The sequence below is a fragment of the Rattus rattus genome, chromosome 1 (assembly GCF_011064425.1).
Source record: "Rattus rattus isolate New Zealand chromosome 1, Rrattus_CSIRO_v1, whole genome shotgun sequence".
NCBI classification, from domain to species: Eukaryota; Metazoa; Chordata; class Mammalia; order Rodentia; family Muridae; genus Rattus; species Rattus rattus.
Window position 1 is genome coordinate 23,824,811 of NC_046154.1, and position 27,278 is coordinate 23,852,088.

The window sequence follows — 27,278 nt, forward strand, 5'->3', positions numbered from 1 at the left end:
TTCTAGAGGATCAGATGCTCTCTTCTGGCCTCTGTGGAATTCTGTATGTATGTGGGATTTCAAAACATGCAAGACACATGCACACTAATAAATAATAATAATAATAATAATAATAATAATAATAATAATAAATCATAGAGAAAACATGTTTCAAAGGAAAAATTAAAAACAACAAAAGAAAATATTGTAACCTATTATTGTGTATAATTAACACATGCTAATAACATCTAAAAAAAAAAACTAACCAAAAACCCAGGGTTTCCAACAGACCGGTTTGTTCTCTCCACTAGAAGACCACCTTGTCAGGCTGGGATTTTGACAAAGACCATGTTTCTGACAGATGTGACAACAGAATGCAGCGGGCCGAGGGGCTACTCCAGGATCCTGTAAGCAAGAACCCTGGTCCTCTGTAAGAACAGAGGATTTTCTTAACCAAAGACCCATCTTCCCCCCCCACCATCTGATGTTTTAGAACCTGGGCCTGTGTTGGACGACTGGGTGTGAAATTAAAACCCAAGTCAGTCCATTAGTGTGGACCACTGGGTGGTCAGAGACCTGCAGTGTTCAGCTGCACTATGAATTTGGATTTCTGATACGAGAACCAAGAAGTCAGAGCAAAGTCAATGGGCGGGTGTCTCTCTTCTCCTAACTTCACTGTGGCAGAGGACACAATGGCTGAGGTAAGGGGAGGCTTCGTGTGAGGAGAGATTAGAGTGAGAAGGGACCTTTGGCTTCTCTTTGCTGTGCTGTGGACAGAACCCAGGGCCTCCTGCACTCTGGAAGGCACTCATTCCACTGGAATGAGAATTTTAACCAATAGCCCTGGTTATTTAGAGAAAGGGAAAATGACACCTAGCCTAGTAGCTATGAAAGGATAAATGGAGCATGGGTGATAGCTACTGTTTTCTGAGTCCTCAGTAGCCGCCAGGAAATAACGTACCATGTGAAGCTAGAATGATCTCAATAACCCTATGAGGAAAAAAATAATTAGAATTCTTGCCAGGCAGTGGTGGCACACGCCTTTAAGGCCTGCGCTTGGGAGGCCAAGGCAGGTGGATCTCTAAAATTTCAGGGCCAGCCTGGTCTACACAGAAAGTTCCAGGACCCAGAGAAACCCTGTCTCAAAAAAACAAACAAAAAAAACCAACCAACCAAACAAACAAACAAAAAAACAACAACCAAGGGGTTGGGGATTTAGCTCAGTGGTAGAGCACTTGCCTAGCAAGCGCAAGGCCCTGGGTTCGGTCCCCAGCTCCGAAAAAAAGAAAAGAAAAAAAAACTGCAAAAAAAACCAACAACCAAAAGAGAGAGAACTCATTTCACAAATGAAAAATAAAAAGCTATATGCTAAATTAACATAAAATGATAATTTTTTTTCCAAGACAAGGGTTTCTCTGTACAGTTCTGGCTGTCCCGAAACTCCCTCTGTAGACCAGGCTAGCCTCAGACTCATAGAGATCCACCTGCCTCTGCCTCCCGAGTGCTGGGATCAGAGGTGTGCACCACCACACCCAGCATGTGTGGGATTTTATGCAGACAACCATTTTAGAGGCAATGGTTTCTATGACTTATTGAATAATTCTGTTGGGGAGTAGATCCCCTGGTCCGGAGCTGCTGGACACACGGACCACTAGCAGAATGAGAGGGGTCCCGTCTCCCTCACAGCTTTGCACCTGTATTATTTTGGGGTCTCGGGTAAAGTTGAGGTCACAGGTGCTTGGGTTTCCAGGACCAGCCCAAGGTTGCATCTTCTTAGGGTATAGCCTGTGGGGACTTGGGGACTCTGGTCCCCATGTGGGGAGCTAGGGGATCCTATTTTAGACCAGTATATGGCCTCTTGGAAAGAAATTCCATGGGATATGAGAGAAGAAAGCCAGCCAGTGACTTCAGAAAAAAATACTTTTTAATCATACAGTGAGTGGGCGAACAATCACGTTTCAACAAATCTTAGAGTGTATCGATCATACAGATCTTTCTGACGGGAAACATTGAACATACAATTGGAAAGCACATGCGTGGGGCGTGGGAAACGCTCATTTAAGAACCCGGGGATTATCCATCTCTTCACTCGATCATTCCGACCATTCGTAATGGAGGTTGGGAAGACAACAGAATTTGCTCCGATCGATGCAGTGGTGAAGCCAGAACTCCACGCCCAGCCGTGCAGCTGCAGAACGGAGCCTGAGGAGCCTCCCGATGTGTGCGCGTCCCTCTGGATCGCTTTGCTGGCCCTGACCTTGGACTACTGTGCAGGGATACGTCTCCATTCTGTACTTGCCTCTCCGGGGTTCTTCCCTCCTTGTACTCAGGTGACTTCTCTTGTGTGGCAGAGGTACAGTCCTAGGTGAGCCTTCTCACTGGACTTGGAACTCTGGGAAGATTTCATTTTCCACGGGGCACACGATTAGCAAACAAAGAGAATCAGGAAAGTCACTTCCAGATGGTTCTCCAACTCGCTCTAATGTCAATTAAACAGATGAAATTACAGCGAGCCATAAGGCCAACATGAGCATCACTATTCAACGAAACAGGATGAAACAGGCTGGATCTGTTCCCTGACTTAAATTGGGGGATGGCCTCAAAAAAAAAAAAAAAAAAAAAAAGAAAGAAAGAAAGAAAAAAAAAAAGGAAAAACAAAAACAAAACAAAACCAGAAACAAAGCAAGACAGACAACTAAAGCACCCCGGTTTGGAATAAGAGGCAAGACCAAGCTGCCCTCAGACTTCTCTAGAACATTCCCGGAGTTGAGCTGGCCAACCCGGTGCCCTCTGAGGCCTGTGCAAATGGCAACTCCGCTCTGTTAATAGTTCAAGCCCATCTCAACTCACTCAGGATGTTTCCTGACAAGAAATACTTGGGAGATCTCTAAGACACTGAGCCTCTGAGGGGCTTCTTGGTGTCTGTGTTTTGAGGACAATACTGTCTGCCCCACATGGGCTTCTAAGCTTGACAGTAAAAAAAAGTGTCCACTACTGTATTTCACACAGTGGGAAGACTGCCCTGGAGAGAGAGAGAGAGAGGGCATGTGGAGAGCACCAGGCAGGGCTGGAAGCCCTAAGGTGTGTCTGTCAGGCCTTTGGCTTCATGAGGCAACAACTGCCCAAGGTGAGAGAGAGGGCTCGCCCAGCCAAGTGGTCATATTCAGGCTCCACGGGGCTCCGCCTGGGGCTCCGCCTGGGGCTCGGGGGGCTCAGCCAGTCTCAGCCTATGACTGAGTCTCTCAGTTCAGCCTAAGAAAGTTAGCTGGCCAAGAGTAGGGGATGTGGTCAGTTAGTACAGTGGTCTGCCCAGCCTTTATAGGCGAACCACTGTAAAGTCAGTCCAAAGTAGGTACCACAGATCCAGTGTGTTTTCCTTGAGATGTGCTCTGGGATGCCAAAAAGACTGGCCGTGGGGTTATGGTGGCACAGAGGGAATGGCACCTAGTGGTATGGGTTCCACATGATAAACTGCATAGCCGGAATATTAGAAATGGCCCAAGCCAAGAGAGAACTCGGCTGAGTAGGTAAACACTGTTCTTACTTAAGGCAAACCCGGGACAGAGGTGGGGACTACCGAGAACAGGGCCTCAGCACCTAAGCACTTCATAGTCTAACTCTAGTCAGGCACAGTGACTCGCATCAGCTCCAGTCCCCAGCACTGAATACAAGCCAGGCCTGGTGGTAACGTCTGTCATTCAGAAAGAAGGCCATCTTCGTTATGCAGTAAGTTCAGAGCCAGTCTGGGTCACGAGTCCTTGACTTTAAAAAAAAAATCAGCTTCCCAATCAGCCAGCGACCATCCACAATCTGTTCTGAGGTGCATTTAAGATCAACAATCCCAAGGGCAAAGTATTCGGTTGCCCAGTCAGCGCTCTGATTATATATATCTTCTCATTCTGGGGAGAAAGGTCCTGCCAATAGGTTGCAAGTATCCCTGGGCAGCTCCTAAGTGAAAACTCAGGTCAAGCAACCTAGAGGCTGGACAGATAGTGTGGGGCCCCTTGGATGAGCGACGGTCCAATGCCTTCGATGAAGCTGTTCCACTGATCATAGTCCTCCTTCAGGTCTAGGTGGGAACAAACAGGAAGGAGGGTTAGGAAAACCATTGTTAAGTCAAGGCCTGAGTAGCTCCCATGGGTCAGTGGGGCATCCCAGAGAGAGAGCATCTGGGAAATGAAAAGGAATGGCTATGGAGGCCTCCCGGGGAGCTGAGGAGGGAGATCCAGGAGTCAGGACAGCTGGGTCTACCCAGACAGGCCTGGAGAGGCCGTGGAAGCGCTGTGGCTTTCATGTGAGCAAAGTGGGAGGCAGAGTCATTCGGGGAGACAGCCGGAGGGACCAGGGACAGGAGGGACAGAGGTGCTGAGGGCGTGGGGGAGGTGTGAGCTCTTCCAGGGGAGCGGGTGAGGGACAGCGAGGTGGGTAGTTGACAGGAAGGAAGCTGCACCGTGCTCTGGAGGCGTTAGGCAGGAGCTGAGAGCTGTTGCTAAGCCACCTCTGGCCCGTTTTAGTTCTTCATGTGACAAGGCACCACGAAGTCGCCTAAAACCTTCCTTTTCCCCTATTTATTTATTTACCTATTTATTTATTTAATTTGCACTGTGTTCTGCCTGCATGTGTCAGATCCCCTGGAACTGGAGTTACAGACAGTTGTTAGACACTGCTGTGTATCACCACACCTCGGCACACCAATGACTGGCCGTGGGCCATGGAGCGAGAGAGCCAGGCTACGTGCTGGCACTGCATAACGCCATAACCAGATAACCTTGAAAAGATTAGCGGTTACAGAGATCTTCTAGGCTTTAGTATTCATCTTTAAAACAAACAGAGCTAATAGAAGAACTACAGGAAAAGGCTGTCTTCAGAATCAGACATGACAGACAGTGTATCCAGGGCCTGACAAGTCCTGGTGACTTCGGTGCTCCTGGGTGTAAGCATCCGAATCATCAGTAAATTCCCTACAGTCTCGACTGCTGCCTTCCACCTGCTCCTCTCTGGCCACTCCCCTTGGCTGTCTCTGCTACCAAAGGGTCATACTGTTTCGGGCTCCCCTGTCACCTCAACTTTTTTTTTCTTTTCTTTTCTTTTGGAGCTGGGGACCGAACCCAGGGCCTTGCCTAGCAAGCGCTCTACCACTGAGCCAAATCCCCAACCCCTCAAATTTTTTTTTTTTTTTTCATTTTGAGACAGTCTTGCTATGTGGCCCTGGCTGGCCTAGAATTCTATGTAGACCAGATTGGCCTCAAATCACCAAGACCCGCCTGTCTCTGCCTCCCAAGTGCTGGGATTAAAGGTGTGTGCCGCCATTCCTAGTATCTCCTAGTCATGGGCTCCCATGTGCCCAGAGGAACCAGGAGGAGTGGGCTGAAGAGCAGGGAGCAGGAACTACTCAAGTCTCCGTGGGCGGGCCCACCCCTTCTGGTCAGGAGAAAAGGCATGTCTCTGTGAGCCCCCTGCAAATCTCTGAACTTGGGTCAGAACAGCTCTTTGCTCAAGATTTGCAAGGTGAAATGAGGAGATATAAACAGGCCAATCCGGCTCAAAGCATCAGTGCACTCTTAATAGGACACGCGTGTCCTAAACATGAGCACAATCCAAACCAAACGGGTTGCACACCTTGTGGGAAACGGGAATGGACCAGGTTATTATCCAGGGGAAAAGCCATGTCCAGAGCACGGAGAGGGCAGTCCTGCTGGACCAGGAGCTTCCCAGACCATGTTCCAGCCAGGGCACCTCTCTTTAAAAGAGGCCCTGACAATTGCGCCCAAAGGAAGGTACTAATAAACTACATGGGGGATTGAAGAGGAGCCGCAGGTCCCTGGGAAGTTAGCTTAATGAACAGAGGACATTAGAGGTGACCACGGATACCTAACGAACTGCTCTCTGGTCAGCTCGAGTGTGTTGTGTGCATGCGTGCATGTGGGTAGTACATGGCGTGTGTGTGTGTGTGTGTGTGTGTGTGTGTGTGTGTGTGTATGCATTGTACTCTTGTGTGTGTAGGTCTGTGTATATGTTTTTATGTACATGGCATGTGTGTGTAGGGATGTGTACTCGTATGTGTTGTTTGTGTATATGTATGTGTGTGTGTACATATCCGTGTGTACTTTCATGTGTATGTGTGTATGTGTTTGTGTATGTGTATGCATTGTACTCGTGTGTGTGTTTTTGTGTTTATGTGTGTGTTGTGTGTGTATATATGCGTGTGTATTCTCACGTGTGTGTTTGTGTGTATGTGTTTACGTGTGTGCTCTCATGTTTGTGTGCTGATGAGGTATCTGATTTTGCTGTCAGGTCAGAGTTCAGACCTCAGCTGTCCAGGCAAGCATGGCTGCCTTGGATGAAAGTGACTTGTGAGAGGTCAGCTTCACGAGGGTCATGGTACTTCCTCCTTCCTGCTGACCTCGTTGAAAGGGACATGTGATCACGACAGTTCCAGGCTGGGGCTGGACAGTGACCAACAATGTGTTTTGGTAGGCAAAGAGAAGCTGGCACAAGCGTCTCTCTTGGGAATCTGGTGTGAAGAGATAATCATGTGGTGGTGGTGGTGCACACCTTTAATCCCAGCACTGGGGAGGCAGAGGCAAGTGGGTCTCTGTGAGTTCGAGGACAGCCAGGGCCACACAGAGAAACTCTGTCTTGAGAAAGAAAGAAGGAAAGAAAGAAAGAAAGAAAGGAGGGAGGGAGGGAGGGAGGGAGGAAGGAAGGAAGGAAGGAAGGAAGGAAGGAAGGAAGGAAATAACCTTAATAAACTTATAATAAACAGTCTGCTGTACTCAAGGCTTACCCCCTCAAATACATCGTGAAGGGAGGGCTCTGGAGAGGAAGACGTGAACCGTCAAGGAAAGAACCAGTCATCGGTGGCAGGAGCAAAGCCAAGTTCTGAGCAGTCAGAGAGTGAACAAACAGACGGTCGGGGGTAGAAAGAAAGAGCACAGAAAGAAAGAAGCCGAGGAAACAGGAAGTCACAGGAGGAAGACACAGAAAAAAAAAACCCATCCTGCACTGACCCCGGCCCCCTTGACAGTGCTGGGTGGGTACTCCTCATAAACACACTTTCACTTTTATTTTTCTTGAAGTAAACTAAAATTCTAGTCTTCGTGGCCAAAAACAGTTTAACTAGCCCATCAACTCCCTTTTGCAGTATTTGCGTGTGGGCACACGTGTGCACATGCCGCAGAGAGTGTGTGTGGGTCTGAGGACAGCTCTGTGGGCCCTGTTCTCTTCTCCGCCTGTATGTGGGTTCCAGGGATTGAACTTGGGTCATCAGGCATGCGCCACAAGCACCGTTTCCCCACGGGGCCATCTCACCAGCCCCTAGACGATCAGTTCTAGCATTCAAAATCCCAGTGGGGGAGCTGATTTTTGTGTCTCTGGGTAGAGGTGACATCAGAGACCTCAAAAGGCTTTGCATTTAGCTGTGACTTACGGTATTGGTCACAATCTTTTCACACTCGGTTTCTTTTAAAAACTCCCACACATTTTGGCCAATTATTTCCACAAACACCCCGCAGTGCACAAAGTGCTAAGTTTGGAGGCCGAGGTGGTAGAGGAAAGAGAGGTGAGTGTATTCCCACAGTGAGAAACCTCGGGCTCCGAAAGGTTGGATGATCAGAGGTCCTTTACCTAGTCAGTCAGGGCCTAGAGGGGCAAGCCTTCAGGAAAGGACTTTTCTGGGCTGTTGTGCTGCCCACTCACTCTTCCGGCCAGCCTTCCATTTGCCATGAGTCTCCTGGGTCCTGGTCATGTCAGGACAGGACAGGGTGCTGCAGGAGACCCAAGGGACCCCGCGTGTGCTCCATAAACCCCATTTGTCTCCTTACCGAGGTGCTTCTGCAGGAAGGCCAACATGGCCCGCACCATGACTTCCTGACCTTCATAAGGGTCCAAAGTCCCACGCGTGCCGCTGGAAAAGAGTTTACCAATCATGTTGCCCGTGACAAAGGCAAAGTCAGTTTGACTCCGATGAACAGCGCCTCTAGAGAGAAAGAGAAACCGCCCATAGGCGGGCGGAGGTTGAGCACGGGTGTCAAGCACCTACGGTGTGCAAAGGGCTTTCCGTGTGTCGGTGTGACTCTGCCAGTGACCTTGTCTGGGAAATATTTGCCCCTGTGGTAGAATCTGAGGAGGATCAAGAGACAGCAGACAGGGCTGGGGATTTAGCTCAGTGGTAGAGCGCTTACCTAGGAAGCGCAAGGCCCTGGGTTCGGTCCCCAGCTCCGGAAAAAAAAAAAAAAAAAAAAAAAAGAGACAGCAGACAGCACTACGGTTTGAACTGAGGTGGGCCTGGCTGTGAAGCTGGCTCAATGCCTAGATCGCCATGCCTGACAATACACAGAAGGAGGGTGAACTTGTTAGAGGGGAGCTGGGAGAGGGAGGTGAGCGTCCTGACACCTTCTGTTCCACTTATGCCACAGTTTTTATCCAGTGACCCCCAAGGCCCATGGAACCTTTAACCTCACTGCCAGAACTGTGCCCTGGAGTCACCAGGGACAGGAAACACTATAATCATAGCAGAGAAGCAATGCAAATGGGTTTTGACAAGTCCTTTGGCTGTAAATGCATCATTCATTCATTCATTCATTCACTCATCCATTCATTTGTGGTAGTGAAGACTGACCCAGGGCTTTGCACATGCTAGGCAGAGATCCTGCCATTACATCACAACCACAGCCCTCTAAATGCATATAATTCACACGTGAAATCCTTGCTGGGTTCCCATTGAGCCAAATCACTCATAACTCAGATGAATGTGGTATGGAAAAAATATAAATGCTAAAACACTTGTCTAGTAGAAAAACAGATGCTTAAAAATTAGATCTGTCCAGCTCCGAAAAAAAAAAAAAAATTAGATCTGTCCATGTACTGTGCCCAGGGACAGAGCTCCATATTCACGGAAGGTGTGTTTACCTGCTGCGTCGTCATTCTTCCCAGCCCCAAACCGATTTTCAAAATGTACTATTTAAGGCACATGAAAAAACGTGTGCACAGTAATAAATACATTGGCTTCTTGAGTATTCAGAACCTGATTTAAAAAATAATATACTGGGGCTAGAGAGATGGCTCAGCGCTTAAGTCCCTGGCTCTTGCGGAGGACGCGGGTTCTGTTAGTGAGTGGCTCACAAGTCTTCAGGTCTAAGGATTCAATACCCGCACTCAGGAGGCAGAGGCAGGCAGATCTCTGAGTTAGAGGCCAGCATGGTCTAGAAAGTGAGTTCCAGGTCAGTCAATACTGTTACACAGATACACGCTGTCTTGAAAATCAAACAAACAAACAAAAAGAATCCTACACCCTCTCCTGGCCTCCATGGACAGCAGATAGATACAGGCAGGAAGAACTCATATGCATAAAATAATAAAATTAATACATCTAAAAAATTTGGGGGGGGCTGGGGATTTAACTCAGTGGTAGAGCGCTTACCTAGGAAGCGCAAGGCCCTGGGTTCGGTCCCCAGCTCCGAAAAAAAGAACAAAAAAAAAAAAAAATTTGGGGGGAGGCTGAGACAGGGTCTCACTATGTAGCTCTGGCTGTCCTGAAACTCACTATGTAGACCAGGCTGGCCTTGAACTCATAGAGATCCAACAGCCTCTGAGTGCTGAGATTAAAGGTGTGTGGCACCATATCTATAGAATATATTACCTGTAGTTAAGTCCCCTTCGTGTGCCCTGTCCCTTCTGTACAGACTACAAGAGACTGAGACTGACTGGTCCAGCACTGCTGTCCTTCCAACACTATGAAGTCAAAATGAAGGAGGAGGGGCTGGGCCAGGGCAGGCAAGAGAGGAAGCCACTGAAGCCACTGCCTGCAGCCAACTGGCACTCAGAGGCCCTGCATGGCATATAGTTCGGCTGCCTAGCTGACTCGAAGGGTGCATGACCAGCAGCCAGTTGTGTCTTCCTGACCTAGGCACTGATGCACATGTGCTGTTTGGCTTGAGTGGGGCAGGCGCAGGTCAGGGAGGTTTCAGGCCTGGATTCAACACGCCTCCCACATGGCCAACAGTTTAAGATTCCAAAGCCTGTTGCTCTGGGAAAAATGGCTCGCAAAGAAAGCCAACCTCGGGGCAGTGACCAGGTAAAGAGAACGGGTCTTACTTGACCAGCACCAAAGAGGTTTCTTGGGTTCGGATCTCATGTTGATGCCCAGGCTGGCCTTGAACTTTCCATCCCCCTGCCTCAGCTGCCAGTGTGCTGGGATTACAAACATATCACCAGCCTCAGCTTGCACGAATGGCTTTCTTGACCTCTGTGAACTCAATAGCTATGGAAATTCTACAAATCCCCTCAAACCGTCAAATCATACAATAGTCATAGTTTTCAAAAACCAGTAAAATTCCCATAGGAGGTTAGAGATGTCTGGATTCCACCCAGAACCAGTGCACCCATTTCCCAAAACTAAGCAAATCATGTGACCACATAAATTGCTGAAGAAACCTCTGTAGGAGGAGCCAGGAGAAACGAGACGTGTGAAATGCTATAGGAATTACGATGTGGGGATTCTGGAATATCCAGGTGTTCTGTGGCTATATAAAGAGTTCTGGATAACCTAGAGGACGTGAAGGGAGTCCCAGCTGACTGAAAACTGGACAGGACACCGGGGAAGCGCCTTGGGGGGATACTCACAGGACAGTCACGATCCTGGATTGCTCATGCTGGGCACATATCTTCTTCATCAAGTTCACGCTCTCCACTGTCTGGAATTTCTCGACGTTTATAAAGAACACAGGGCCCCGGGCTTTGGGGTAGAAGTCGTGTTCCAGAGGGAACATCCAAGCGTCCAGGGCTATAGCACACCTAGGGTCAGACAGACATTGGGGAGCCGTCACTAAGAAACCCAGGCAAGACTAGTTACAGTGGAGCGGGCTGCAATGGGGCTCTCACCAATGCGCTGCTGATTCAGCAAACCAGGAGTTGGGTGCCAGGACCCACACCCTCCTACCATGATATTATATAGGAATCCCTTTTACCCATCCCCAAAGAGCCTTCTAGAATATATACTCCCTCACAGCAAGGGTCAGATTTCCTCCTCTGGATCTACCCTCAGGTGACGAGCTCTAGTTCTGCACAATGTCACCTCATTCATTTAATTACTCAATTCGGTCCCTACTGAGTGACCACTGTGGGCTTAATCCTCCTGATGCAGAGATCAGTGGGAAAGGCCATGCATCCCAGGACAGCAGGGTGAGGCCGAGGTGGAGGGAAACCGAGAGACTTTGAAAGTTATCAGAACCACAGCAGAGCTCTCACGCACAAGATGCTACAAGAGCTCACAGCCTTGGTGGCAGAGAATCCTGCAAACTTCCTTGGTACCAAGGACTCAGAGGCACGCCCACTCCGTCTTCTCCATTTTAACAGCAGGCACCTTCCACTGCAAGGACAGGTGCACCCATAAGGCCTCCACTTTCTGTTTTCCTACTTTTACACATCACTGCGGCCTTACAACTCAAATGCATCCGACTCTGTTCAAGATGCCCATCTTCTACCTCCACCTCGTGCAAATTCATCCTCTTAGCTTTGCTAACACGGCCTGTACCCACCCAGCCCTCAGGTGGACCAGCTATATCGCACAGTGGCGAGGAGGCTTTCTAAAATACAACATTCATTTTTCTCTGCCTAACATTCTTTTTTTTTTTTTCTTTTCTATTTTTCGGAGCTGGGGACCGAACCCAGGGCCTTGCTCTTGCTAGGCAAGCACCCTACCAATGAGCTAAATCCCCAACCCCTTCTGCCTAACATTCTTTAATGGTGTTAGGCATTTTATTTTTAAAATATGGTTACTTTTATTTATATGTGTACACTGTCGCTGTCCTCAGACACACCAGAAGAGGGCATCAGATCCCATTACAGATGGTTGTGAGCCACCATGTGGTTGCTGGGAATTGAACTCAGGACCTCTGGGAGAGCAGTCAGTGCTCTTAACCGCCGAGCCACCTCTCCAGCCCCTTTATTTTATTTTTTAAGATAGGGTCTTGCGTCCAGCAGTGGTGGCCTACACCTTTGGTCCCAGCACTCAGGAGGCAGAGGCAAGGAGATTTCTGAGTTTGAGGCCAGCCTGGTCTACAGAGTAAGTTTTAGGACAGCCAGGACTTGACAGAGAAACCCTGCCTTGGAAAACAAACAACAAACAAAAAACCAAAACAACAACAAAACAGGGGTTTGCTCGGGTTTGCCTTGAACTCTATGATCCTCCTGCCTCAGCCTCCAGAGAGTAGTGATATGGGTGTATACATCACGTCTCTAGGCCTGTTTATTTTCTTCATTGAGTTTAGGTGCTAGGTAAGGATTCTTAGCTCCGTTGCCAGCCGCTTTCCTCCCCCAGGACATAATCGCTCAAAGTCAGATCATTTTCGCTCATCGCCACTGAACTCACAGCCCATCAAACCGTGCCCAGGACTCAACCCTTGTGTGACACTTCCCTGCTGAATGAATGAATGGGGTGTGAAGCTTGACGACAACAGCGTCACTGGCACTCACCGAAACTGGGCCTCCTGGGTCAAAGCAAGAATAGCCGTAGCCCCTCCGAAGGAGTGTCCCATCACAGCCACGCGGCTCATGTCGATGCTGCCCTGAGAGGAGCAGAGAACTTAGCTGCACTGGACACTCACAGAGGAACACCCGTAAAGGAAGGAAGTGAGGAAGGATGCAAACCCACGCTGCCCATCTGAGCCTCTGATTCTGAGGCAGAATGATGGCAAGTTCAAGCCCAACCTGGGCCACACAGTGAGACACTGTCATAGTAAAGAAAAATCTCAGTGGCTGGGGGCATGGCTCAGCGGTTAAGAGCACTGACTGCTCTTCCAGAGGTCCTGAGTTCAAATCAACCCAGCAACCACATGGTGGCTCACAACCATCTGTAATGAGATCTGATGCCCTCTTCTGGTGTGTCTGAAGACAGCTACAGTGTCTTATTTAATAAATAAATAAATCTTATTTAAAAAAATGGGTGCAAATCAGTGGCAGAGAGCATATCTGGCACCAAAAGGCTCTGGATTTGACCCCCAGTATGGCAAATAGAAGGAAAGAAGAAAAGGCCTCTGTCCTAGAGAGCCAATCCTCAGTGTGAACAAACTGTGCTTTTCAACTGGACATGATTGGTTTTGCTTTGTTTGAGACAGCATCTCTCTATGCACTGCTGGCTGGCCTGGAACTCACTCTGTAGACCATGCTGGCCTCAAACTCATGGAAATCCTCCCTCCGCCAGAGTGCTGGGATTCAAAGCCTGTGACACCACCATGGCTTTGTATCTTCCTTGACTTCCTAATTCTCTTGTTACTGATGCTCACGGTATCATCATGGCTGTGAATACCCAGTCAGAAGCTGTCAGGCTTCACCAGCTCATCCGAAAGCTAGCTGAGAAGCAGTTCCTCAGAGCCTCTAGGACAGAGGTTGACAACCTGTGGGTGGTGACCCCTTAGGTAGCCCTCTGCTTCTCAAATTATTTACATTATGATTCCTAACAGTAGCAAAATTACAGTTCTGAAGTAGCAATGAAGTAATTTTATGGCTGGGTGTCAGCACAACATGAAGAACTGGGGGGTTGGGGATTTAGCTCAGTGGTAGAGCGCTTGCCTAGCAAACGCAAGGCCCTGGGTTCAGTCCCCAGCTCCGAAAAAAAGAAAGAAAAAAACAAAAACAAAAACAAAAACAAAAACATGAGGAACTGGATTAAAGGGTCGAAGCGTTAGGAAGTTTGAGAACCGCTGCTCCACAGATCCCGTCTCACAAGCTGGCCCTCAAGGATACCTCAGAGAACACAGACAAGAGAAGCGTGCTAACTGCTGGTTGCCTCCATTTTGCCTGAGAGCAACGGCTGCTTGTGCATAACGCGACTCAGGCTCTACCTCCTCTGTGGATCTGTCCTGATTTTTATCTACAGCTCAGGGGAGAGTGTGTGCGCTCAGTCTGCTCTCGGAGTGTCTATTTCTGGTTGTTCCCAGAAGCCTTCAGGGCATGGTTTTATAAAAAGCCACCACCGATGCCTGCTAAGGGGCTCGGGAGATCTCTCTGCAGACTTTGTGTGACCGCCTCTGTTCAGGAGCCTTGCTCTCCTCTCCTTCTAGCCTGGGGTGTGTACCCACTCTCCCCCCTTGGCTGAGAGAAGCACCCAAGACAGATGGCTCCTTAGCTCTTTAAACGTGAGTGGCTGTATCCGTCTGCCTCTGAAGTCAGCTCTGTGGAGAAGCCTCCCACCATGGTATCCTTTCCACCAGCTGCCTTCTTCCCACCCCTATCCAGCAACAGTGTCCTTCAGAGTTCGAGGCTGTACCTACAAATAAACATGACCGCGCACGCATGCGCACTTATCCCTGTCCTCAAAAGCATGCGCACTTATCCCTGTCCTCGCAGGCGCTCCTCCAGCCAGTGTCTCTGCATTGCAGTATTAGTCCAAAGAAGCTGATCCCTCGTCCTTCCCAACGGCTACACTAGACATCCCTCAGAAATAGAGAGCTGGCTGCTCACCAAATCTGTCCCCGGACACACAGATGGATCGTTTCTCTACGGTTCCAGGTGACTGGGTCCTAGCTAACAGCGTGAGCAAAAGTCTAACTTCCGGAGCTGGAGAGATGGTTGTATGGTTAAGAGCACTTTGCTGCTCCTGCAGAGGACCGGGATTTGACTTCCAGCATCCAAGTCAGGTGCCTCATAACTGCCTGTAACTCTAGCTCCAGGGGATTCCACACCGCTGGCCTCTGCATGCACGCACCTGTACTCATGTGCACATACACACATGCAGATACACACACTAACACATAATTCAAAATTATGTGATATATGTGTGGTATATATACATACATGTATATATGTACTATATTCCAAGTCCAGCGGCTCTCAGGTAGTTCCCTGCCCGTGCTTTTCTGCTGACCTATGGTATGTTGTGCACTTGAGTTCAAGAGTCCAGAGGGTAGAGCCCTCAGATAAAGGGAGCCTCGGGTAGCATGGCTTTCTAGCTTGTTCCAAGGCCTAAGTACCCAATTCCGAAAGGAGTCTGGATCCCCAGACTGTCTCTTACAGCACAGGACTCTGTGGACCATACAAGAGAGACACATTTCTATTGATGAAGTCATTGAGAGGGGTCTGTGTGCCCTAGAATTAGCATTCCCTATGGCTCTGAGAGGAACATGTTGGCTCCTCCCAGCGGTTAGCTTTTAGGAACAATGAAGCTCATGCAGGATACTGGATATAGACTGGAAACTGATGGATAAGAGAGAGAGAGAGAGAGAGAGAGAGAGAGAGAGAGAGAGAGAGAGAGAGAAGGCTGGAGAGATGGCTCAGTGGTTAAGAGCACTGACTGCTCTTCCAGAGGTCCTGAGTTCAATTCCCAGCAACCACATGGTGGCTTACAACCATCTGTAGTGGGATCTGATGCCCTCTTCTCGTGTGTCTGAAGACAGCTACAGTGTACTCACATATAATAAATAAATAAAAGTTTAAAAGAAAAAAGAAAGGAAGTGGCTCTGACACACTGCCTTCCTCAGGGCATCAGGGAAGAGGCTATCTTCTTCACCACAGCGGGATAATGAATGTTTAGATTAATTCAATCTCACTGGTGAGGCTTACTTCGCTAGTAAATTTTGCATTTCCTCTAGGATTCACCTGAAAGGTGGCTGCAGCTCCTCGGTGCCTAACTCGGGTAGGGATCTCAGGCAGTAGGGCCCTAGGGACCTACTTCTCCACTTAGCAAACAGTCACTAATGCCCAACAGAGTCCAGGTTCTATGCCACACCTGGGCATAAGCGTCTTCCTTTAAAACGGCTTTAAAAAAAAAAAAAGGTGTTGAGCCATAAACGTCTTTGGGAACAGAAATTCCAGATTAAAGCCGGCTCCACCGTTTTCCTTTCTTTTTTTAATTTTATGTTACATGCATGAGCACTTTGCCTGTATGCGTGTCTGTATACTACTTGTGTGCCTGACGATGCCCATGGAAACCAGAAGAAGCTACTGGATCCCCTGGAAGTAGAGTGTCAGATGGTTGTGAGCGGTTGTGTGGTTGCTGGGATTTGAACTCAGGACCTTTGGAAGAGCAGTCACTGCTCTTAGCCGCTGAGCCATCTCTCCTGCTCTTCCACCACTTCCTTAACGGACTGCGTTTTGTAGGTATTCAGTCTTTCGCATGCTTCTCTTGTTGGATGTACAGATGTACTGACGCCATGAGTTTATGTGGGGAGCCCTTACCACAGTAGAATTCCTATTTACCCAGTGGAATATTACATGAGTATTAAAAATAGCCCATAAGCAATATACCACTGTGCACACCTGAAATCTCAGTACTTCAGAGGACCGGGAGCTCAAGGCTAGCCTCAGCTACACAGGAAGTCTGAAGCCAGTCTTCTTGTAGAATGTACAAGACCCCATCTCAAAAAGACAAAACAAGAAGAGAAAAACAGGGAAAGCATTACCTAGCTAGGAGTGGTGGCTCACATCTGTAACTTGAGCACTCGGGAGACTGAGGCAGGAAGGCTGTCATGCGTTCAAGGTCAGTCTGGGCTACAGAGTGAGTTTTGAGCTAGCCTGGGCTACGAATCAAGACCCTGTCTCAAACAAATTAACTAGCATGAACCCACCCCCGTGTGTGTGTGTGTGTGTGTGTGTGTGTGTGTGTGTGTGTGTGTGTGTGTGTGTGTGGTGTTTGAACAAGAAAAGGCTACTACATTTTGTTTTAGCATTAGAGGATGAAGAAAAGAAAGATCAGGGGAGAAAAGAAGAAAGATCAGGCATTTGCAGGGTAGACACTGTACCTCCCTGTCTCCGAGTTTCCAGCCAGGACGGTGTCATGACTTCTCTAAGGGGTCTTGGGACTCCTTCAGAAGCCTTCTTGGTCTGGCCTGCAGTGGGTCACTTCTCCTTAACACCCTAATTTTGGGGAACCCATGTGGCACAGTGGGGCCCTCAGTTCTGGTGTTTCAGCTCCTTTGACCGGGAAGGTGGCACAGCCTATGCAGACGGACCCAAATACTCTCTCTCTCTGTCACAGTGAGCGGTCCACGTGGACTGTGTAAGCCACACAAGGAAGGCCGCAGCCTAGAAGCTAAGAGACTCTTCTCTGTTTGATTCTGGGACGGTCCAGGCACAGGCCTGGAGTTCTAGCAACTTTCTTGCCTGGAATCTGATGAGGATGAAGGCCACGTACGCACAAGGAAACTGAGCCCACAGCCAAAAGGTAAGAGGCAGAGCCCACAGGTCCGAGACCTTGGCTCTCACTATGCTGCCCCGAGGTCAGCCTGAGCTCCTGCTGGCTGTGCGAGCCAGGCTGTGCGAGCCAGCGAGGCTGTGAGGGATGTGTAGCTCTGGGTGGTTCCAACCGTTGTTTTACCTTCAAGGTCATCAGATCCAGTCCTCCTGGGAAGACATTGGTGACAGGCTTGCCAGCAGAGGCATCCTGAAGGATCTGTAGCACGCGCACACACTCTTTCGCCCGCTGGTGCACCTGCAACAGAAGCATCCCGCAACCGCACGGTGGTGAGGACTTCACCCACGAGCCCAGGCAGAATGCAATGGGAGAGGAGTCTGCCCGCTGCCATCTCAGCAAACACTGAGGCCTCTCGAAGCTCACACGGGTTCTCGGGACAGCATAGTGAGTGGACCTAAGAGTTCTTATTCTGCTTGCCTGCCCGCCAGGCCCTGAGGATGGGCAGATGAGAGAACTTTCCATCAGAAGGAATGGAGATTGTTCTGTTCTCAGGCTGGTTTGGTTCAGCTCGCCCATTTACAACACGGACTGTTGCCTTTGTCTGCCTCCCCTCCTCCATTGACCTCCACCCCGCCCGCCCTCCCCTAACAATCTGACAATGGATTTCTTGGTGGGAATTTTCGTTTTGCCTCTCTTCTCCAGGCTAGGAATCCTTTACTGGGAGTTTTCAAGGTGAGCTTTGCTCTGGGATGGAGGACTGGGGAACAACACCAGAGCTGGTGAGCAGAACATCTGCAAAGTCACAGCTGGCAGGGTCTGGGAAAGTAAGCCAACCCTCTGAGAGCAGTCCAAGGACTGACTGTGAGGCTGCCCCAGGGTCTCACGCTCCCTCCTCCTCCCCGCATGAGCCAATCAGCTCCCTTGCCACTTAAACTGGCTCAAGCTGGATTTCCCCAGCCACTGCAAGAGTCCTGTAATCCCAGATGTGGTGAGCTGAGACCTACTATGCTCAGTCTTTTGATAGAGAAAGTTAGTCAAAAGTCTTGCTTGTGGTGGACTGAAGGTTCATGTTAATGACCTGGCCTCCATGGGGATGCTGTTGGAAGATGGAGTCTTTAGAGGGTGGGACCCATGGGGGGTCTTTAAGTCATTGACGAGCTGCCCTGAAAAGGGATTGTGGGATGCTAACACCCTCCCCCCATAACCCATCCTCCGGGACTCTTACCAGAGGCCCAGAGCCATAGGTCCTCCTGACCTTGGGTTGTAATCCCGAGAATTAAGAGCTAAAATCTCTGCTCTGCAGTGTGTGATGATGCCACCTCACGCACGCCTACCTGGGGATTCCTAACATGGAATTCCTTCTCCCCTTCCTTGATCCGACGGAAGGGGATCCATTCCTCCTCCAGAGACTCAGCGGGCGAGCTCTCCTGGGAGGTCTGCTTGCAGAAGTAGGTGGCTGCAGCTGACTGGTCCCTGGACCACGCGTGTCATTGGAGAGAAGGAAAGGAGACAGTGGTGAAGTACTTCTCCCTGTACTCAGGCCTCCCTTCCAGCCATGACTTGGCTGGTAAGTAAGAAGGTCAGGGGCACAAAGGAGTGCAGAATAAACGTTAGGGACAGGGTTTGAGCCCAGAGTCAGCTGTGTTACTTTCAGGCAGCTAATGGACATCTTTGAGCCTTGTTGTTCTACCCTCTTAAATGGGAATAATAACCGTTTGCATGGTCATTAGTAATGATACGTTGTCTGGGGATGTATAATATGATATGATATGATACATCTGGGGATGTAGCTTAGTGACAGAGCGCTTGCCTACTGTGTGGGTCTGAAGCCCTGACGAGAGAAAGAAAGAACACATTGATAGGCAGCTAGCCTATACCTAGCTCCCCACAGGTATCCAACAGACCGCAGTTCGTCGGTTCTGCCTCCTCACCTGTGCTCTATGGCAGCAACCACAAAGCCACGGGAGGCCAGCTCCATGCAGAAGGCCGAGTATGACACCCTGGAGAGTCAAGAGGAGAGGAGGTCAAAAACACACGGCCCAGTGTCACCCACACTCCTGCTAGGTAGGTGTCGTGGGTGGCCCTCCCCAAGTACCTTCCCCAGATAGTACAGCAGGGCTCTGGTGTCCTCCACAGGGTGTTTGCAAGATAAGCTTCCAACTGAGGAGCCTCTCCACCCCACTGAGCCAGGCCACTCCAAGTGTGTGTGTGAGTGTGTGTGTGTGTGTGTGTGTGTGTGTGTGAGAGAGAGAGAGAGAGAGAGAGAGAAAGAGAGAGAGAGAGAGAGAGAAAGGAAGAGGAGGCCATGTTGTCAGGTGTCTTTTTCAATCATTTTCTGCTTTCTTCTTTTCATTGTTATTGTTGTCATTGCTTTGTCTTCTGAGAGAGGCTCTCTCTGTGTAGCCCTGGCTGTCCTGGACTCAGTCTGGAGACCAGGCTGGCTTTGAACTCACTTCTCTGCCTTCCAAGCACTGGGATTAAAGGCGTGCGTGACCACCACTACCTGGCCTCTCCTCGTCATTATTTCTGAGACAGAGTTTCTCACGGAACCGGGAACACATCAATTCTGTGAGACTAGCTGGCCAGGGAGATCCGGGGACCATTCTGACTCCTCCACTGCTGATCTGGGATTACAGGTGTGTATGGCCATGGCCAGATTTTACACAGGTTTTGCAGATCAAGCTTAAGTCTGTCTCAGTCGTGTACAGCAAGCCCTTAACACACTGAGCAGGCTCTCAGTGCATAACCCTGCTTGGCCTGGAACGCTGTGATTGTAGTCCAGGCTGGCCTTGAACTCACCATATGCTGAACGGTGCTCAGCGTAACATTTTTTAAAACAACACTGGGGCTGGCAAGATGGCTCATCTGTAAAGACGCTCGTCTCACCAGCCTAGCAACCAGAATTTGATCCCCAGAACACACATCACTGGGGGAGGGGGAGAATTTACTTCGAAAAGTTATTTTTGCCTTCCACAAATGAGTCCACATGTACCACATAATACATTTTAAACACACACATACATACCAATCAAAGTCATTTGAAGTTTTCAAGTTGTCATTTCTTTAAGTTAAAAGGGGACGTCGAGGGGTTGGGGATTTGGCTCAGTGGTAGAGCGCTTACCTAGGAAGCGCAAGGTCCTGGGTTTGGTCCCCCGGAAAAAGAAAAAAAAAGGGGGGGGGGACGTCGAGGTAGCTGGAGAGCTGGCTCAGCAGGTAAGAGCACTAGCTATTCTGGAGGCCCCAGGCTTGACTGCCAGCACCCACACAGTGGCTCACAACCACCTGTAACTGCAGTTACACGGGATCCAGTACCCTGTTCTGGCCTCCACAGGCATTGCATGCATATGATATACAGACATACATGCAAGAAAAACACCTATACACATGTAAAAAATAAACACACACATACACACAGGGGGCTGTGCTTCAGTGGTAGAACACCTACCTACAGCACGCACAAGGTGATGAGTTCGATCCCCACTGGGGCCAAAAACAAAGAAAAGGGTGGGTTTTTTTTTTAGCCAGTTGTGGTAGGGCATAATTATAATCCCAGAGCTTGGAAGCCAGAGGCAGGACTATCAGGAGTTCCAAGTTATTCTTAGTTACGTCGTAAGTATAAAGCTAGCTTGGGATATACAAAAAAGGAAGAAAGGGAGGGAGGGAGGGAGGGAGGGAGGGAGGGAGGGAGGGGAAGGCAGGCCAGGCATGCCAATGCACACATGTTATCCTAGCACTTGGAACATGAAGGTGGGATCAGGAGGTCAGGGCTAGCCTTGTCTGTGCATCAAGATCTTATCTCAAAACAGTAAGAAGCACAGAGCTGAAGAGATCACTGCACTACAAAAGCACTTGCTGCAGGCTAGAGAGATGGCTCAGTGGTTAAGAGCACTGACTGCTCTTCCAGAGGTCCTGAGTTCAATTCCCAGCAACCACATGGTGGCTCATAACCATCTGTAACGGGATCCGATGCCCTCTTCTGGTGCGTCTGAAGACAGCTATAGTGTACTCATATACATAAAATGAATAAAATCTTTTTAAAAGAGAGAGAGAGAGAGAGAGAGAGAGATCTCCTTGGCTATAGCGTGGCAAAAGTTGGAGGGTGGGCAGCTTCTGAGCGGTGTGGCACTCTGGGATATACACTAGACATATCTAATCACGGGTGCACAGAGAGAGCGCTGACAATCTCAAGTGATCATGTGCAGCTACTGTCATAAGCTAAATAACACCCCATGGTGTAGACAGAAAAGGTCCGGGGAGCGATCCTGCCTAGATACTGAATTATGAAGTTGAAACCAGTTGCCCAATGTCTGGTGAAAGAGATTATCGCATTGGTCATCACCATATCCCTCCGAGTAACCAGGAGGGCTGCCGTGGCAGGGCTGTGCATCTAGTAGGCACCGATCCAACTGGAACCTCAAAAACCACACGTGGAAGCCATATCCTCATCTGGCAGTGTTGAAATCTAGGCTCAGAGAGTAGCACAGTGTCCCTAGCCCACTCGGGATGCAAGGGCCCTGGGTAGGTCAGGCCACATGTGCAGGCTAGCACATACATCCCCAGCCAGCCAAAACCAGCTAACTGAAAGTCAAAGGTGAGGTAAAGCCAAAATAGTTCCGACAGTGCTGGCCCAAGCTGCATCTGCAAATGTCTCTGCAGCCTGAGCTCTGCACACACATGTGTACTGTGCACTGTGCACTCTGCATGCCTTTATGCCCTGCTGTGTCAAAGAGGCTACCCAAAACATCTGGACACAGCTGTGGCCTACTGCTCGCCACAAACTGCAGTGTTTTTATTGTACAGACAAAGATCTCCACGCTTACAAAAATACAATGGCCAACTCACAGAGAGCAAGAGGCTTCCCTTGTTTTCCTACCACATATCAAGTTAGTCTATTTTGGGATTGTATTGTGTTAGAATGTTGCATCTTTAAAGACTGGCACCTGAGGTGGCTGGAGAGACCATTCAGCCGTCAAGAGAGCACTGGCTGCTCTTACAGAAGTCTGGAGTTTGATTCCCAGCACCCACTTCAGGTGCCTCATACCTATCTGTAACTTCAGCCAGATCTGACACCTTTGGCCTCTGTGAGCACTTACACTCATGCGCACATGCCCACACGCAGACACTCGATCTACACACGTAATTAAAAAGATAGAATAAAAATAAATCTTAAAAAAAAACCAAAACCAACTGGTGTCTGGGTTGCTAAACTGAGTTTCACACACATATATTCGCACACACACACACACACACACACACACACACACACACACACACACACACACACACAGAGAGAGAGAGAGAGAGAGAGAGAGAGAGAGAGAGAGAGAGAGTTAAATGGATCCTGGCTTGAGCTTAAGACAGAATTTCCAGTTTCTGAAATGGCCCTAAACATGCGCCTGCCATTTTGTGCTACGTGTTTCTGAGAAACAGAATTCTCAGCATTGATGATTATAAGAACCAAAAATTAAAATCTATTGTGAAAAGATACTCTAGGTCTTACGGTATCAAACGTTCAGCTTAGAGTCGATTCTTTATACAAAAATAGCACACCCGGCTGGTTGGCATGCAAATTTCCTTTGGTTTTAATGAGTAGTAAGATAACACGCATTCCAAATCGCTGTCCTAAAATCTAGCTCATTGCCATTTCTTACCAATGAGCATCTGACCGTATTCTTATTTTATACACTTAGACAGTGGCAGTCATGTAAAAGTGTCAGGCAAAAGCGAGTCGCAAAGTGAGAAGCCTTCTGAAGCCCTGGACTCGGGAAGGAGGGCCCAATGCTCCTTCAAGGGGCACTGTGAGGGTAAGATGGCAGGCAGATAAACGTGTTATTTGAGACTATGCCAGGACATGGTCACAATGCAAGAGATATGAAAGGTGCAAGGACAAAGCTCTTACCTGAAGCCCCCTAGGCCATGGGACAAGATGATCAAAGGGTATCCAGATTCCTTTGTCTTAAAGGGGCCATTCCAGCTAACAGGCAAGCGACAGGATCCTGGCAGAGACACAGGCTGTATATAGACTCTCTGATTGCTCATAGAGAATCCCAGGGGCAGCCTGAGCACAGGCGGTGGTGGACATACGTGGTCCTCCCCTCTCCAGAATCACCAGGGGGACAAAAAGACCCAAGGGAGTAACACTGAAGAAATCTGGGGCAGATCTGTGAAAAGCCAAGGCCATGGGGGAACTCCTGGGTAGGGCCTTGAGAGCACGCCCACTACAGGAGAGCAGGAGCTCCTGGTGGGGCAGAGTGTATAGCTAGTGGGATGGGGTTCAGTGGTAAGTGGCAGAGTTCTGACCTGTTTATATGATGCCCTGGGTTTGCTCCCCAGTACTGAAAAGGGGGATCTATAGAGTGAATAAGAATGCATGCTGACGGGGCTGGAGAGATGGCTCAGCGGTTAAGAGCACCCGACTGCTCTTCCAGAGGTACTGAGTTCAATTCCCAGCACCCACATGGTGGCTCACAACCATCTGTAAAGAGATCCGATGCCCTCTTCTGGTGTATCTGAAGACAGCTATAGTGTACTTATATATAATAAATGAATAAATCTTTAAAAAAAAGAATGAAAAATGAACTATTTAAAAAAAAAAAAAAGAATGCATGCTGAGGGCTGGAGAGATGGCTCAGTGGTTAAGAGCACTGACTGCTCTTCCAGAGGTCCTGAGTTCAATTCCCAGCAACCACAAGGTGGCTCACGACCATCTGTAATGAGATCTAATACCCTCTTCTGGTGTGTCTGAAGACAGCTACAGTGTACTCATATAAATAAAAAAATTAATAAAAAAAGAAGAGTGCATGCTGGATTTAGGGACCACAGCCAGCACCATGTCCCATCTGATGTCCCAAACAATGCACGAGAGGTTCTAGGTGTACGTGTACCTGGCACCATAGCACTACAAAAGCTGGCAGGCAAGCGGGGTAAGTGATTTGCCCAAGTCCCACTGCCAGTAAATGACAGAGTCTGGATTAGAACCGATGACCCAGATTCTCACGCATTCCATTCTCTCCCATCTCTCCAAACCAAGGACTCGACTATGCAAGCTAAATAATTACTGTGTCTGCCTCGGTGTCTTCTCGGGACATAACCAGGCAACTGGGGAAGCGGCCAGGGCCAGGCCAGGCTTACCCATGCCCACGTTGAACAGCAGCCCCACCCAGCGCTTGTTATACTGCAGGTAGTCAGCCAGACCCACGCAGTACTCATAGCGGGGAATCCACAGGGGCTGCTCGCACGTCTCTGATGCTTCGCAGGGGTAGAAGAGTCGGAAGAGGCTCCCCTGGGGAAGAAGAAGGGAGCAACTGCTTGGGACCAAGAAGCTCAAGCATTTCGGGTCAGCAGGAGTCTGGGTACCAGCCAGGCTGGACACCAGCACAGAGAAACAGAGGCTTCCTCAGATCCAGAAACAATTTTGTGGCTAGCACATCAGAAGGTTTATGTTCCTCTGACCGTCAAGCTGCATTTCCGACTACATCCTGGAATGGCACCATACTGCGGACCTAGGCTTGTCGAGGGCTGGGGTGGAGTGGGGGATTAGATCTTTGCCCTTATCGCTTCTCGGCCTTTTGGCTAAGATCAAGTATAGATCTTTGCCCTTAGGATGAACTTGGTGGCGATGGCAGTATGCTTGGTCAGGAGAGGAAGCAGGAGGGGGGTTACCAGGAAGTGGGTGTCTCTCACAGAACAGAGGTGAGTCTAAGCACTGGGAACGAAAACTTAAGGAACTTGCTGGGTCATGGTGGCCTGGGAGAATTTGGGGTTATGGTCATTCTTGGCTACATTTCCTGAGCTACACGTGAAACCTCGAAAATGTTTAAAAAAGGAGGAAGAGGAGGAGGAGGAGAAGGAAGAGGAGGAGGAAGAAGAAGAGGAGGAGGAGGAGAAGGAAGAGGAGGAGGAAGAGGAAGAAGAGGAGGAGAAAAAGGAGGAGGAGGAAGAGGAGGAGGAGAAGGAAGAAGAGGAGGAAGAGGAAGAGGAGGAAGAAGAGGAGGAAACAAAGAAAAAGAAAAGCCTAGGGGTTGGGGATTTAGCTCAGTGGTAGAGCACTTGCCTAGCAAGAGCAAGGCCCTAGCAAGGCCCTGGGTTCGGTCCCCAGCTCCAAAAAAAAAAACCAAAAAAAAAAAAAAAAAAAAAAAAAAAAAAAAAGCCTAGATATTAGCAGGAGATCAGAAGCCAATGGGAGGTTGGAGACGAAGACCCCACCTTCCCACCGAAGCTGTAGACTCAAGACAGCAGCCTGTGGCCCACTGTGCTTCCTCCAATCCCCCCACATCAGGATGGCATCGAAAAACCTCTCCAGGATCACAGCCCGGACTCAAGAAAGGAGAAAGGGTCTGTGAGCTGCCTCTGAAGCCAGAGGCGCCTCTCCTCCTTGAGCAAGAACGCAAGTCTCTCTGTCATCTGGGGAGGTTCCAATAGTCTGAGTGAGGAATTTAAAAGAAGTGACAGGAAGACAGGCCTAAGGACCGATGACCAAACCCAGCCCAGCTGTGGCGCCCCAGAACTTACACACTTGGACTGGTGGTGGTGAAGTCCCCACAGTAGGGTGGAGCAGGGGCAGAACTTGGGACACTTACCTCAAGACTGTGACCCTCCATCACATCCGTGCAGCCAATGTGGTGGGGCCCGGAGATGGACGGGAAGCACATAGACTGACCGGCCCCCATCTCATCACCAGCTGAACCAAAGGCGGGTGCTCCGGGACTTGCTGGCTGGAAGGCAGAGCGCAGAACAGCCTCCTGCTGGTCTCTTCCTCGCTGTTGTTTCTCTAGGTCATGTGCCAACCCTGTCTACTTCCTGACATCCTTATCACCCCAACTGACCTTCCTGCCAGCTACTCACTGAAGCGCACGCATTATTTACGTTTGCTACTTTCCGTTTACAGGCTGGTCTTTCTGTTGTCTTTCTGCAGTGGTGGGAAGGAAGCTGGGGACCTTACATATGCTAGTGACCCACTCCATTCCCAGCCCCGAGGGCTGTAGTCTTCGTTTTCTTCTGGTGGGGTGAGGAGACGGTGGTGATGAGCTAATCCTCAGATCCCTCAAAACCTTCAAACCACAAGGGTGTGGTTCAGTTCCAGCATACAAGAAGTCCTGGGCTTGATTCCCAGAATTGCAGAGAACAACTGTGGCAATAAACACCTGCAATCCGGGTTGGGATTTAGCTCAGTGGTAGAGCGCTTGCCTAGGAAGCGCAAGGCCCTGGGTTCGGTCCCCAGCTCCGAAAAAAAAAAAAAAAAAAAAAAAAAAAAAAAAAAAAAAAACAAACACCTGCAATCCCAGCACTGAGGAGGTGGTGTCCGGAGGGTTAGGAGTTCAAGGCAAGCCTGGGATGCATGGGATCCTGTCTCAGGATTAACACATACTGACACTGCACTCACCATGTATCCATCCCATAGAAACTGCTGCAGTGACCACAGCCCAGACTTTGCCCTTTCCTGGCCAATAACGCCCACCGAGGTCTAGCTCATCCTCAGCTAGGACTGTACTAAGTCCCTAATAGACACTGCTTCATCTAACCCTCTCAACAGCTCTCTGAGAAGGGAGGTAGCTGGACCAATTTCCCCTGCTATGGAGGTCTAGCTCATAACCCACCCTGCATAAAGCAACATTTAGATTCCTATTCCTTACAGCCAAAACCACTTGCATGGGTGGGGCCCGGGACCCCGAGGTTTGTTTGGACATTCTGATTCTTCCTCTGGGAGGTGCAAGTCTGAGCACGCCTGGACAAAAAGACTTTGGAAATGGTTACTGCCAACTGCCATCACCCCTCTCCCTGCCTCGGCACAAACGTGTGCACTACTGAAGAAGTCACTGAAAGGCTCCGTGAGCTGCTCAAGATCACAGCTGTTCACACACACACACACACACACACACACACACACGCGCGCGCACACACACACACACACACACACACACACACACACACACACCCTTCTGCCTGCCAATCATCTGATCCACAGGAAAACCCCCAAGAGCCCCAAAGAGTCACTCTACTTCATGTTAGGAAGCAATCATTTTCTTTCTACTATTCTTTTTCCTCTTTTGTTCTTCCAGTGCAAATTTTAAGACATCCACTATAACAAAAAGGAGGAAGGGAGGAAACAGAGGAGGGGAAGAAGGGGAGGAGGGGAGGGAGGGGAGGAGGAGCTAAGTTCTGTTGCAGGCTG

At 49.3% G+C, this 27,278-nt stretch overlaps 1 protein-coding gene across 1 annotated transcript; it reads right to left on the minus strand.

Moving 5' to 3' along the window:
• Window positions 1-1,885: 1,885 nt before the first annotated feature.
• Window positions 1,886-26,090, minus strand: Pafah2 (platelet activating factor acetylhydrolase 2). The gene is made up of 10 exons (XM_032896428.1): window positions 25,687-26,090; window positions 24,239-24,389; window positions 23,007-23,103; window positions 19,039-19,107; window positions 18,442-18,580; window positions 17,291-17,404; window positions 12,454-12,545; window positions 10,603-10,773; window positions 7,803-7,957; window positions 1,886-4,048 (listed from the first exon to the last, which is right to left on the minus strand). Exons 1-10 carry the CDS (start codon window positions 25,774-25,776, stop codon window positions 3,954-3,956), a joined length of 1,173 nt encoding a protein of 390 aa, XP_032752319.1. The 5' UTR covers window positions 25,777-26,090; the 3' UTR covers window positions 1,886-3,953.
• Window positions 26,091-27,278: the final 1,188 nt, after the last annotated feature.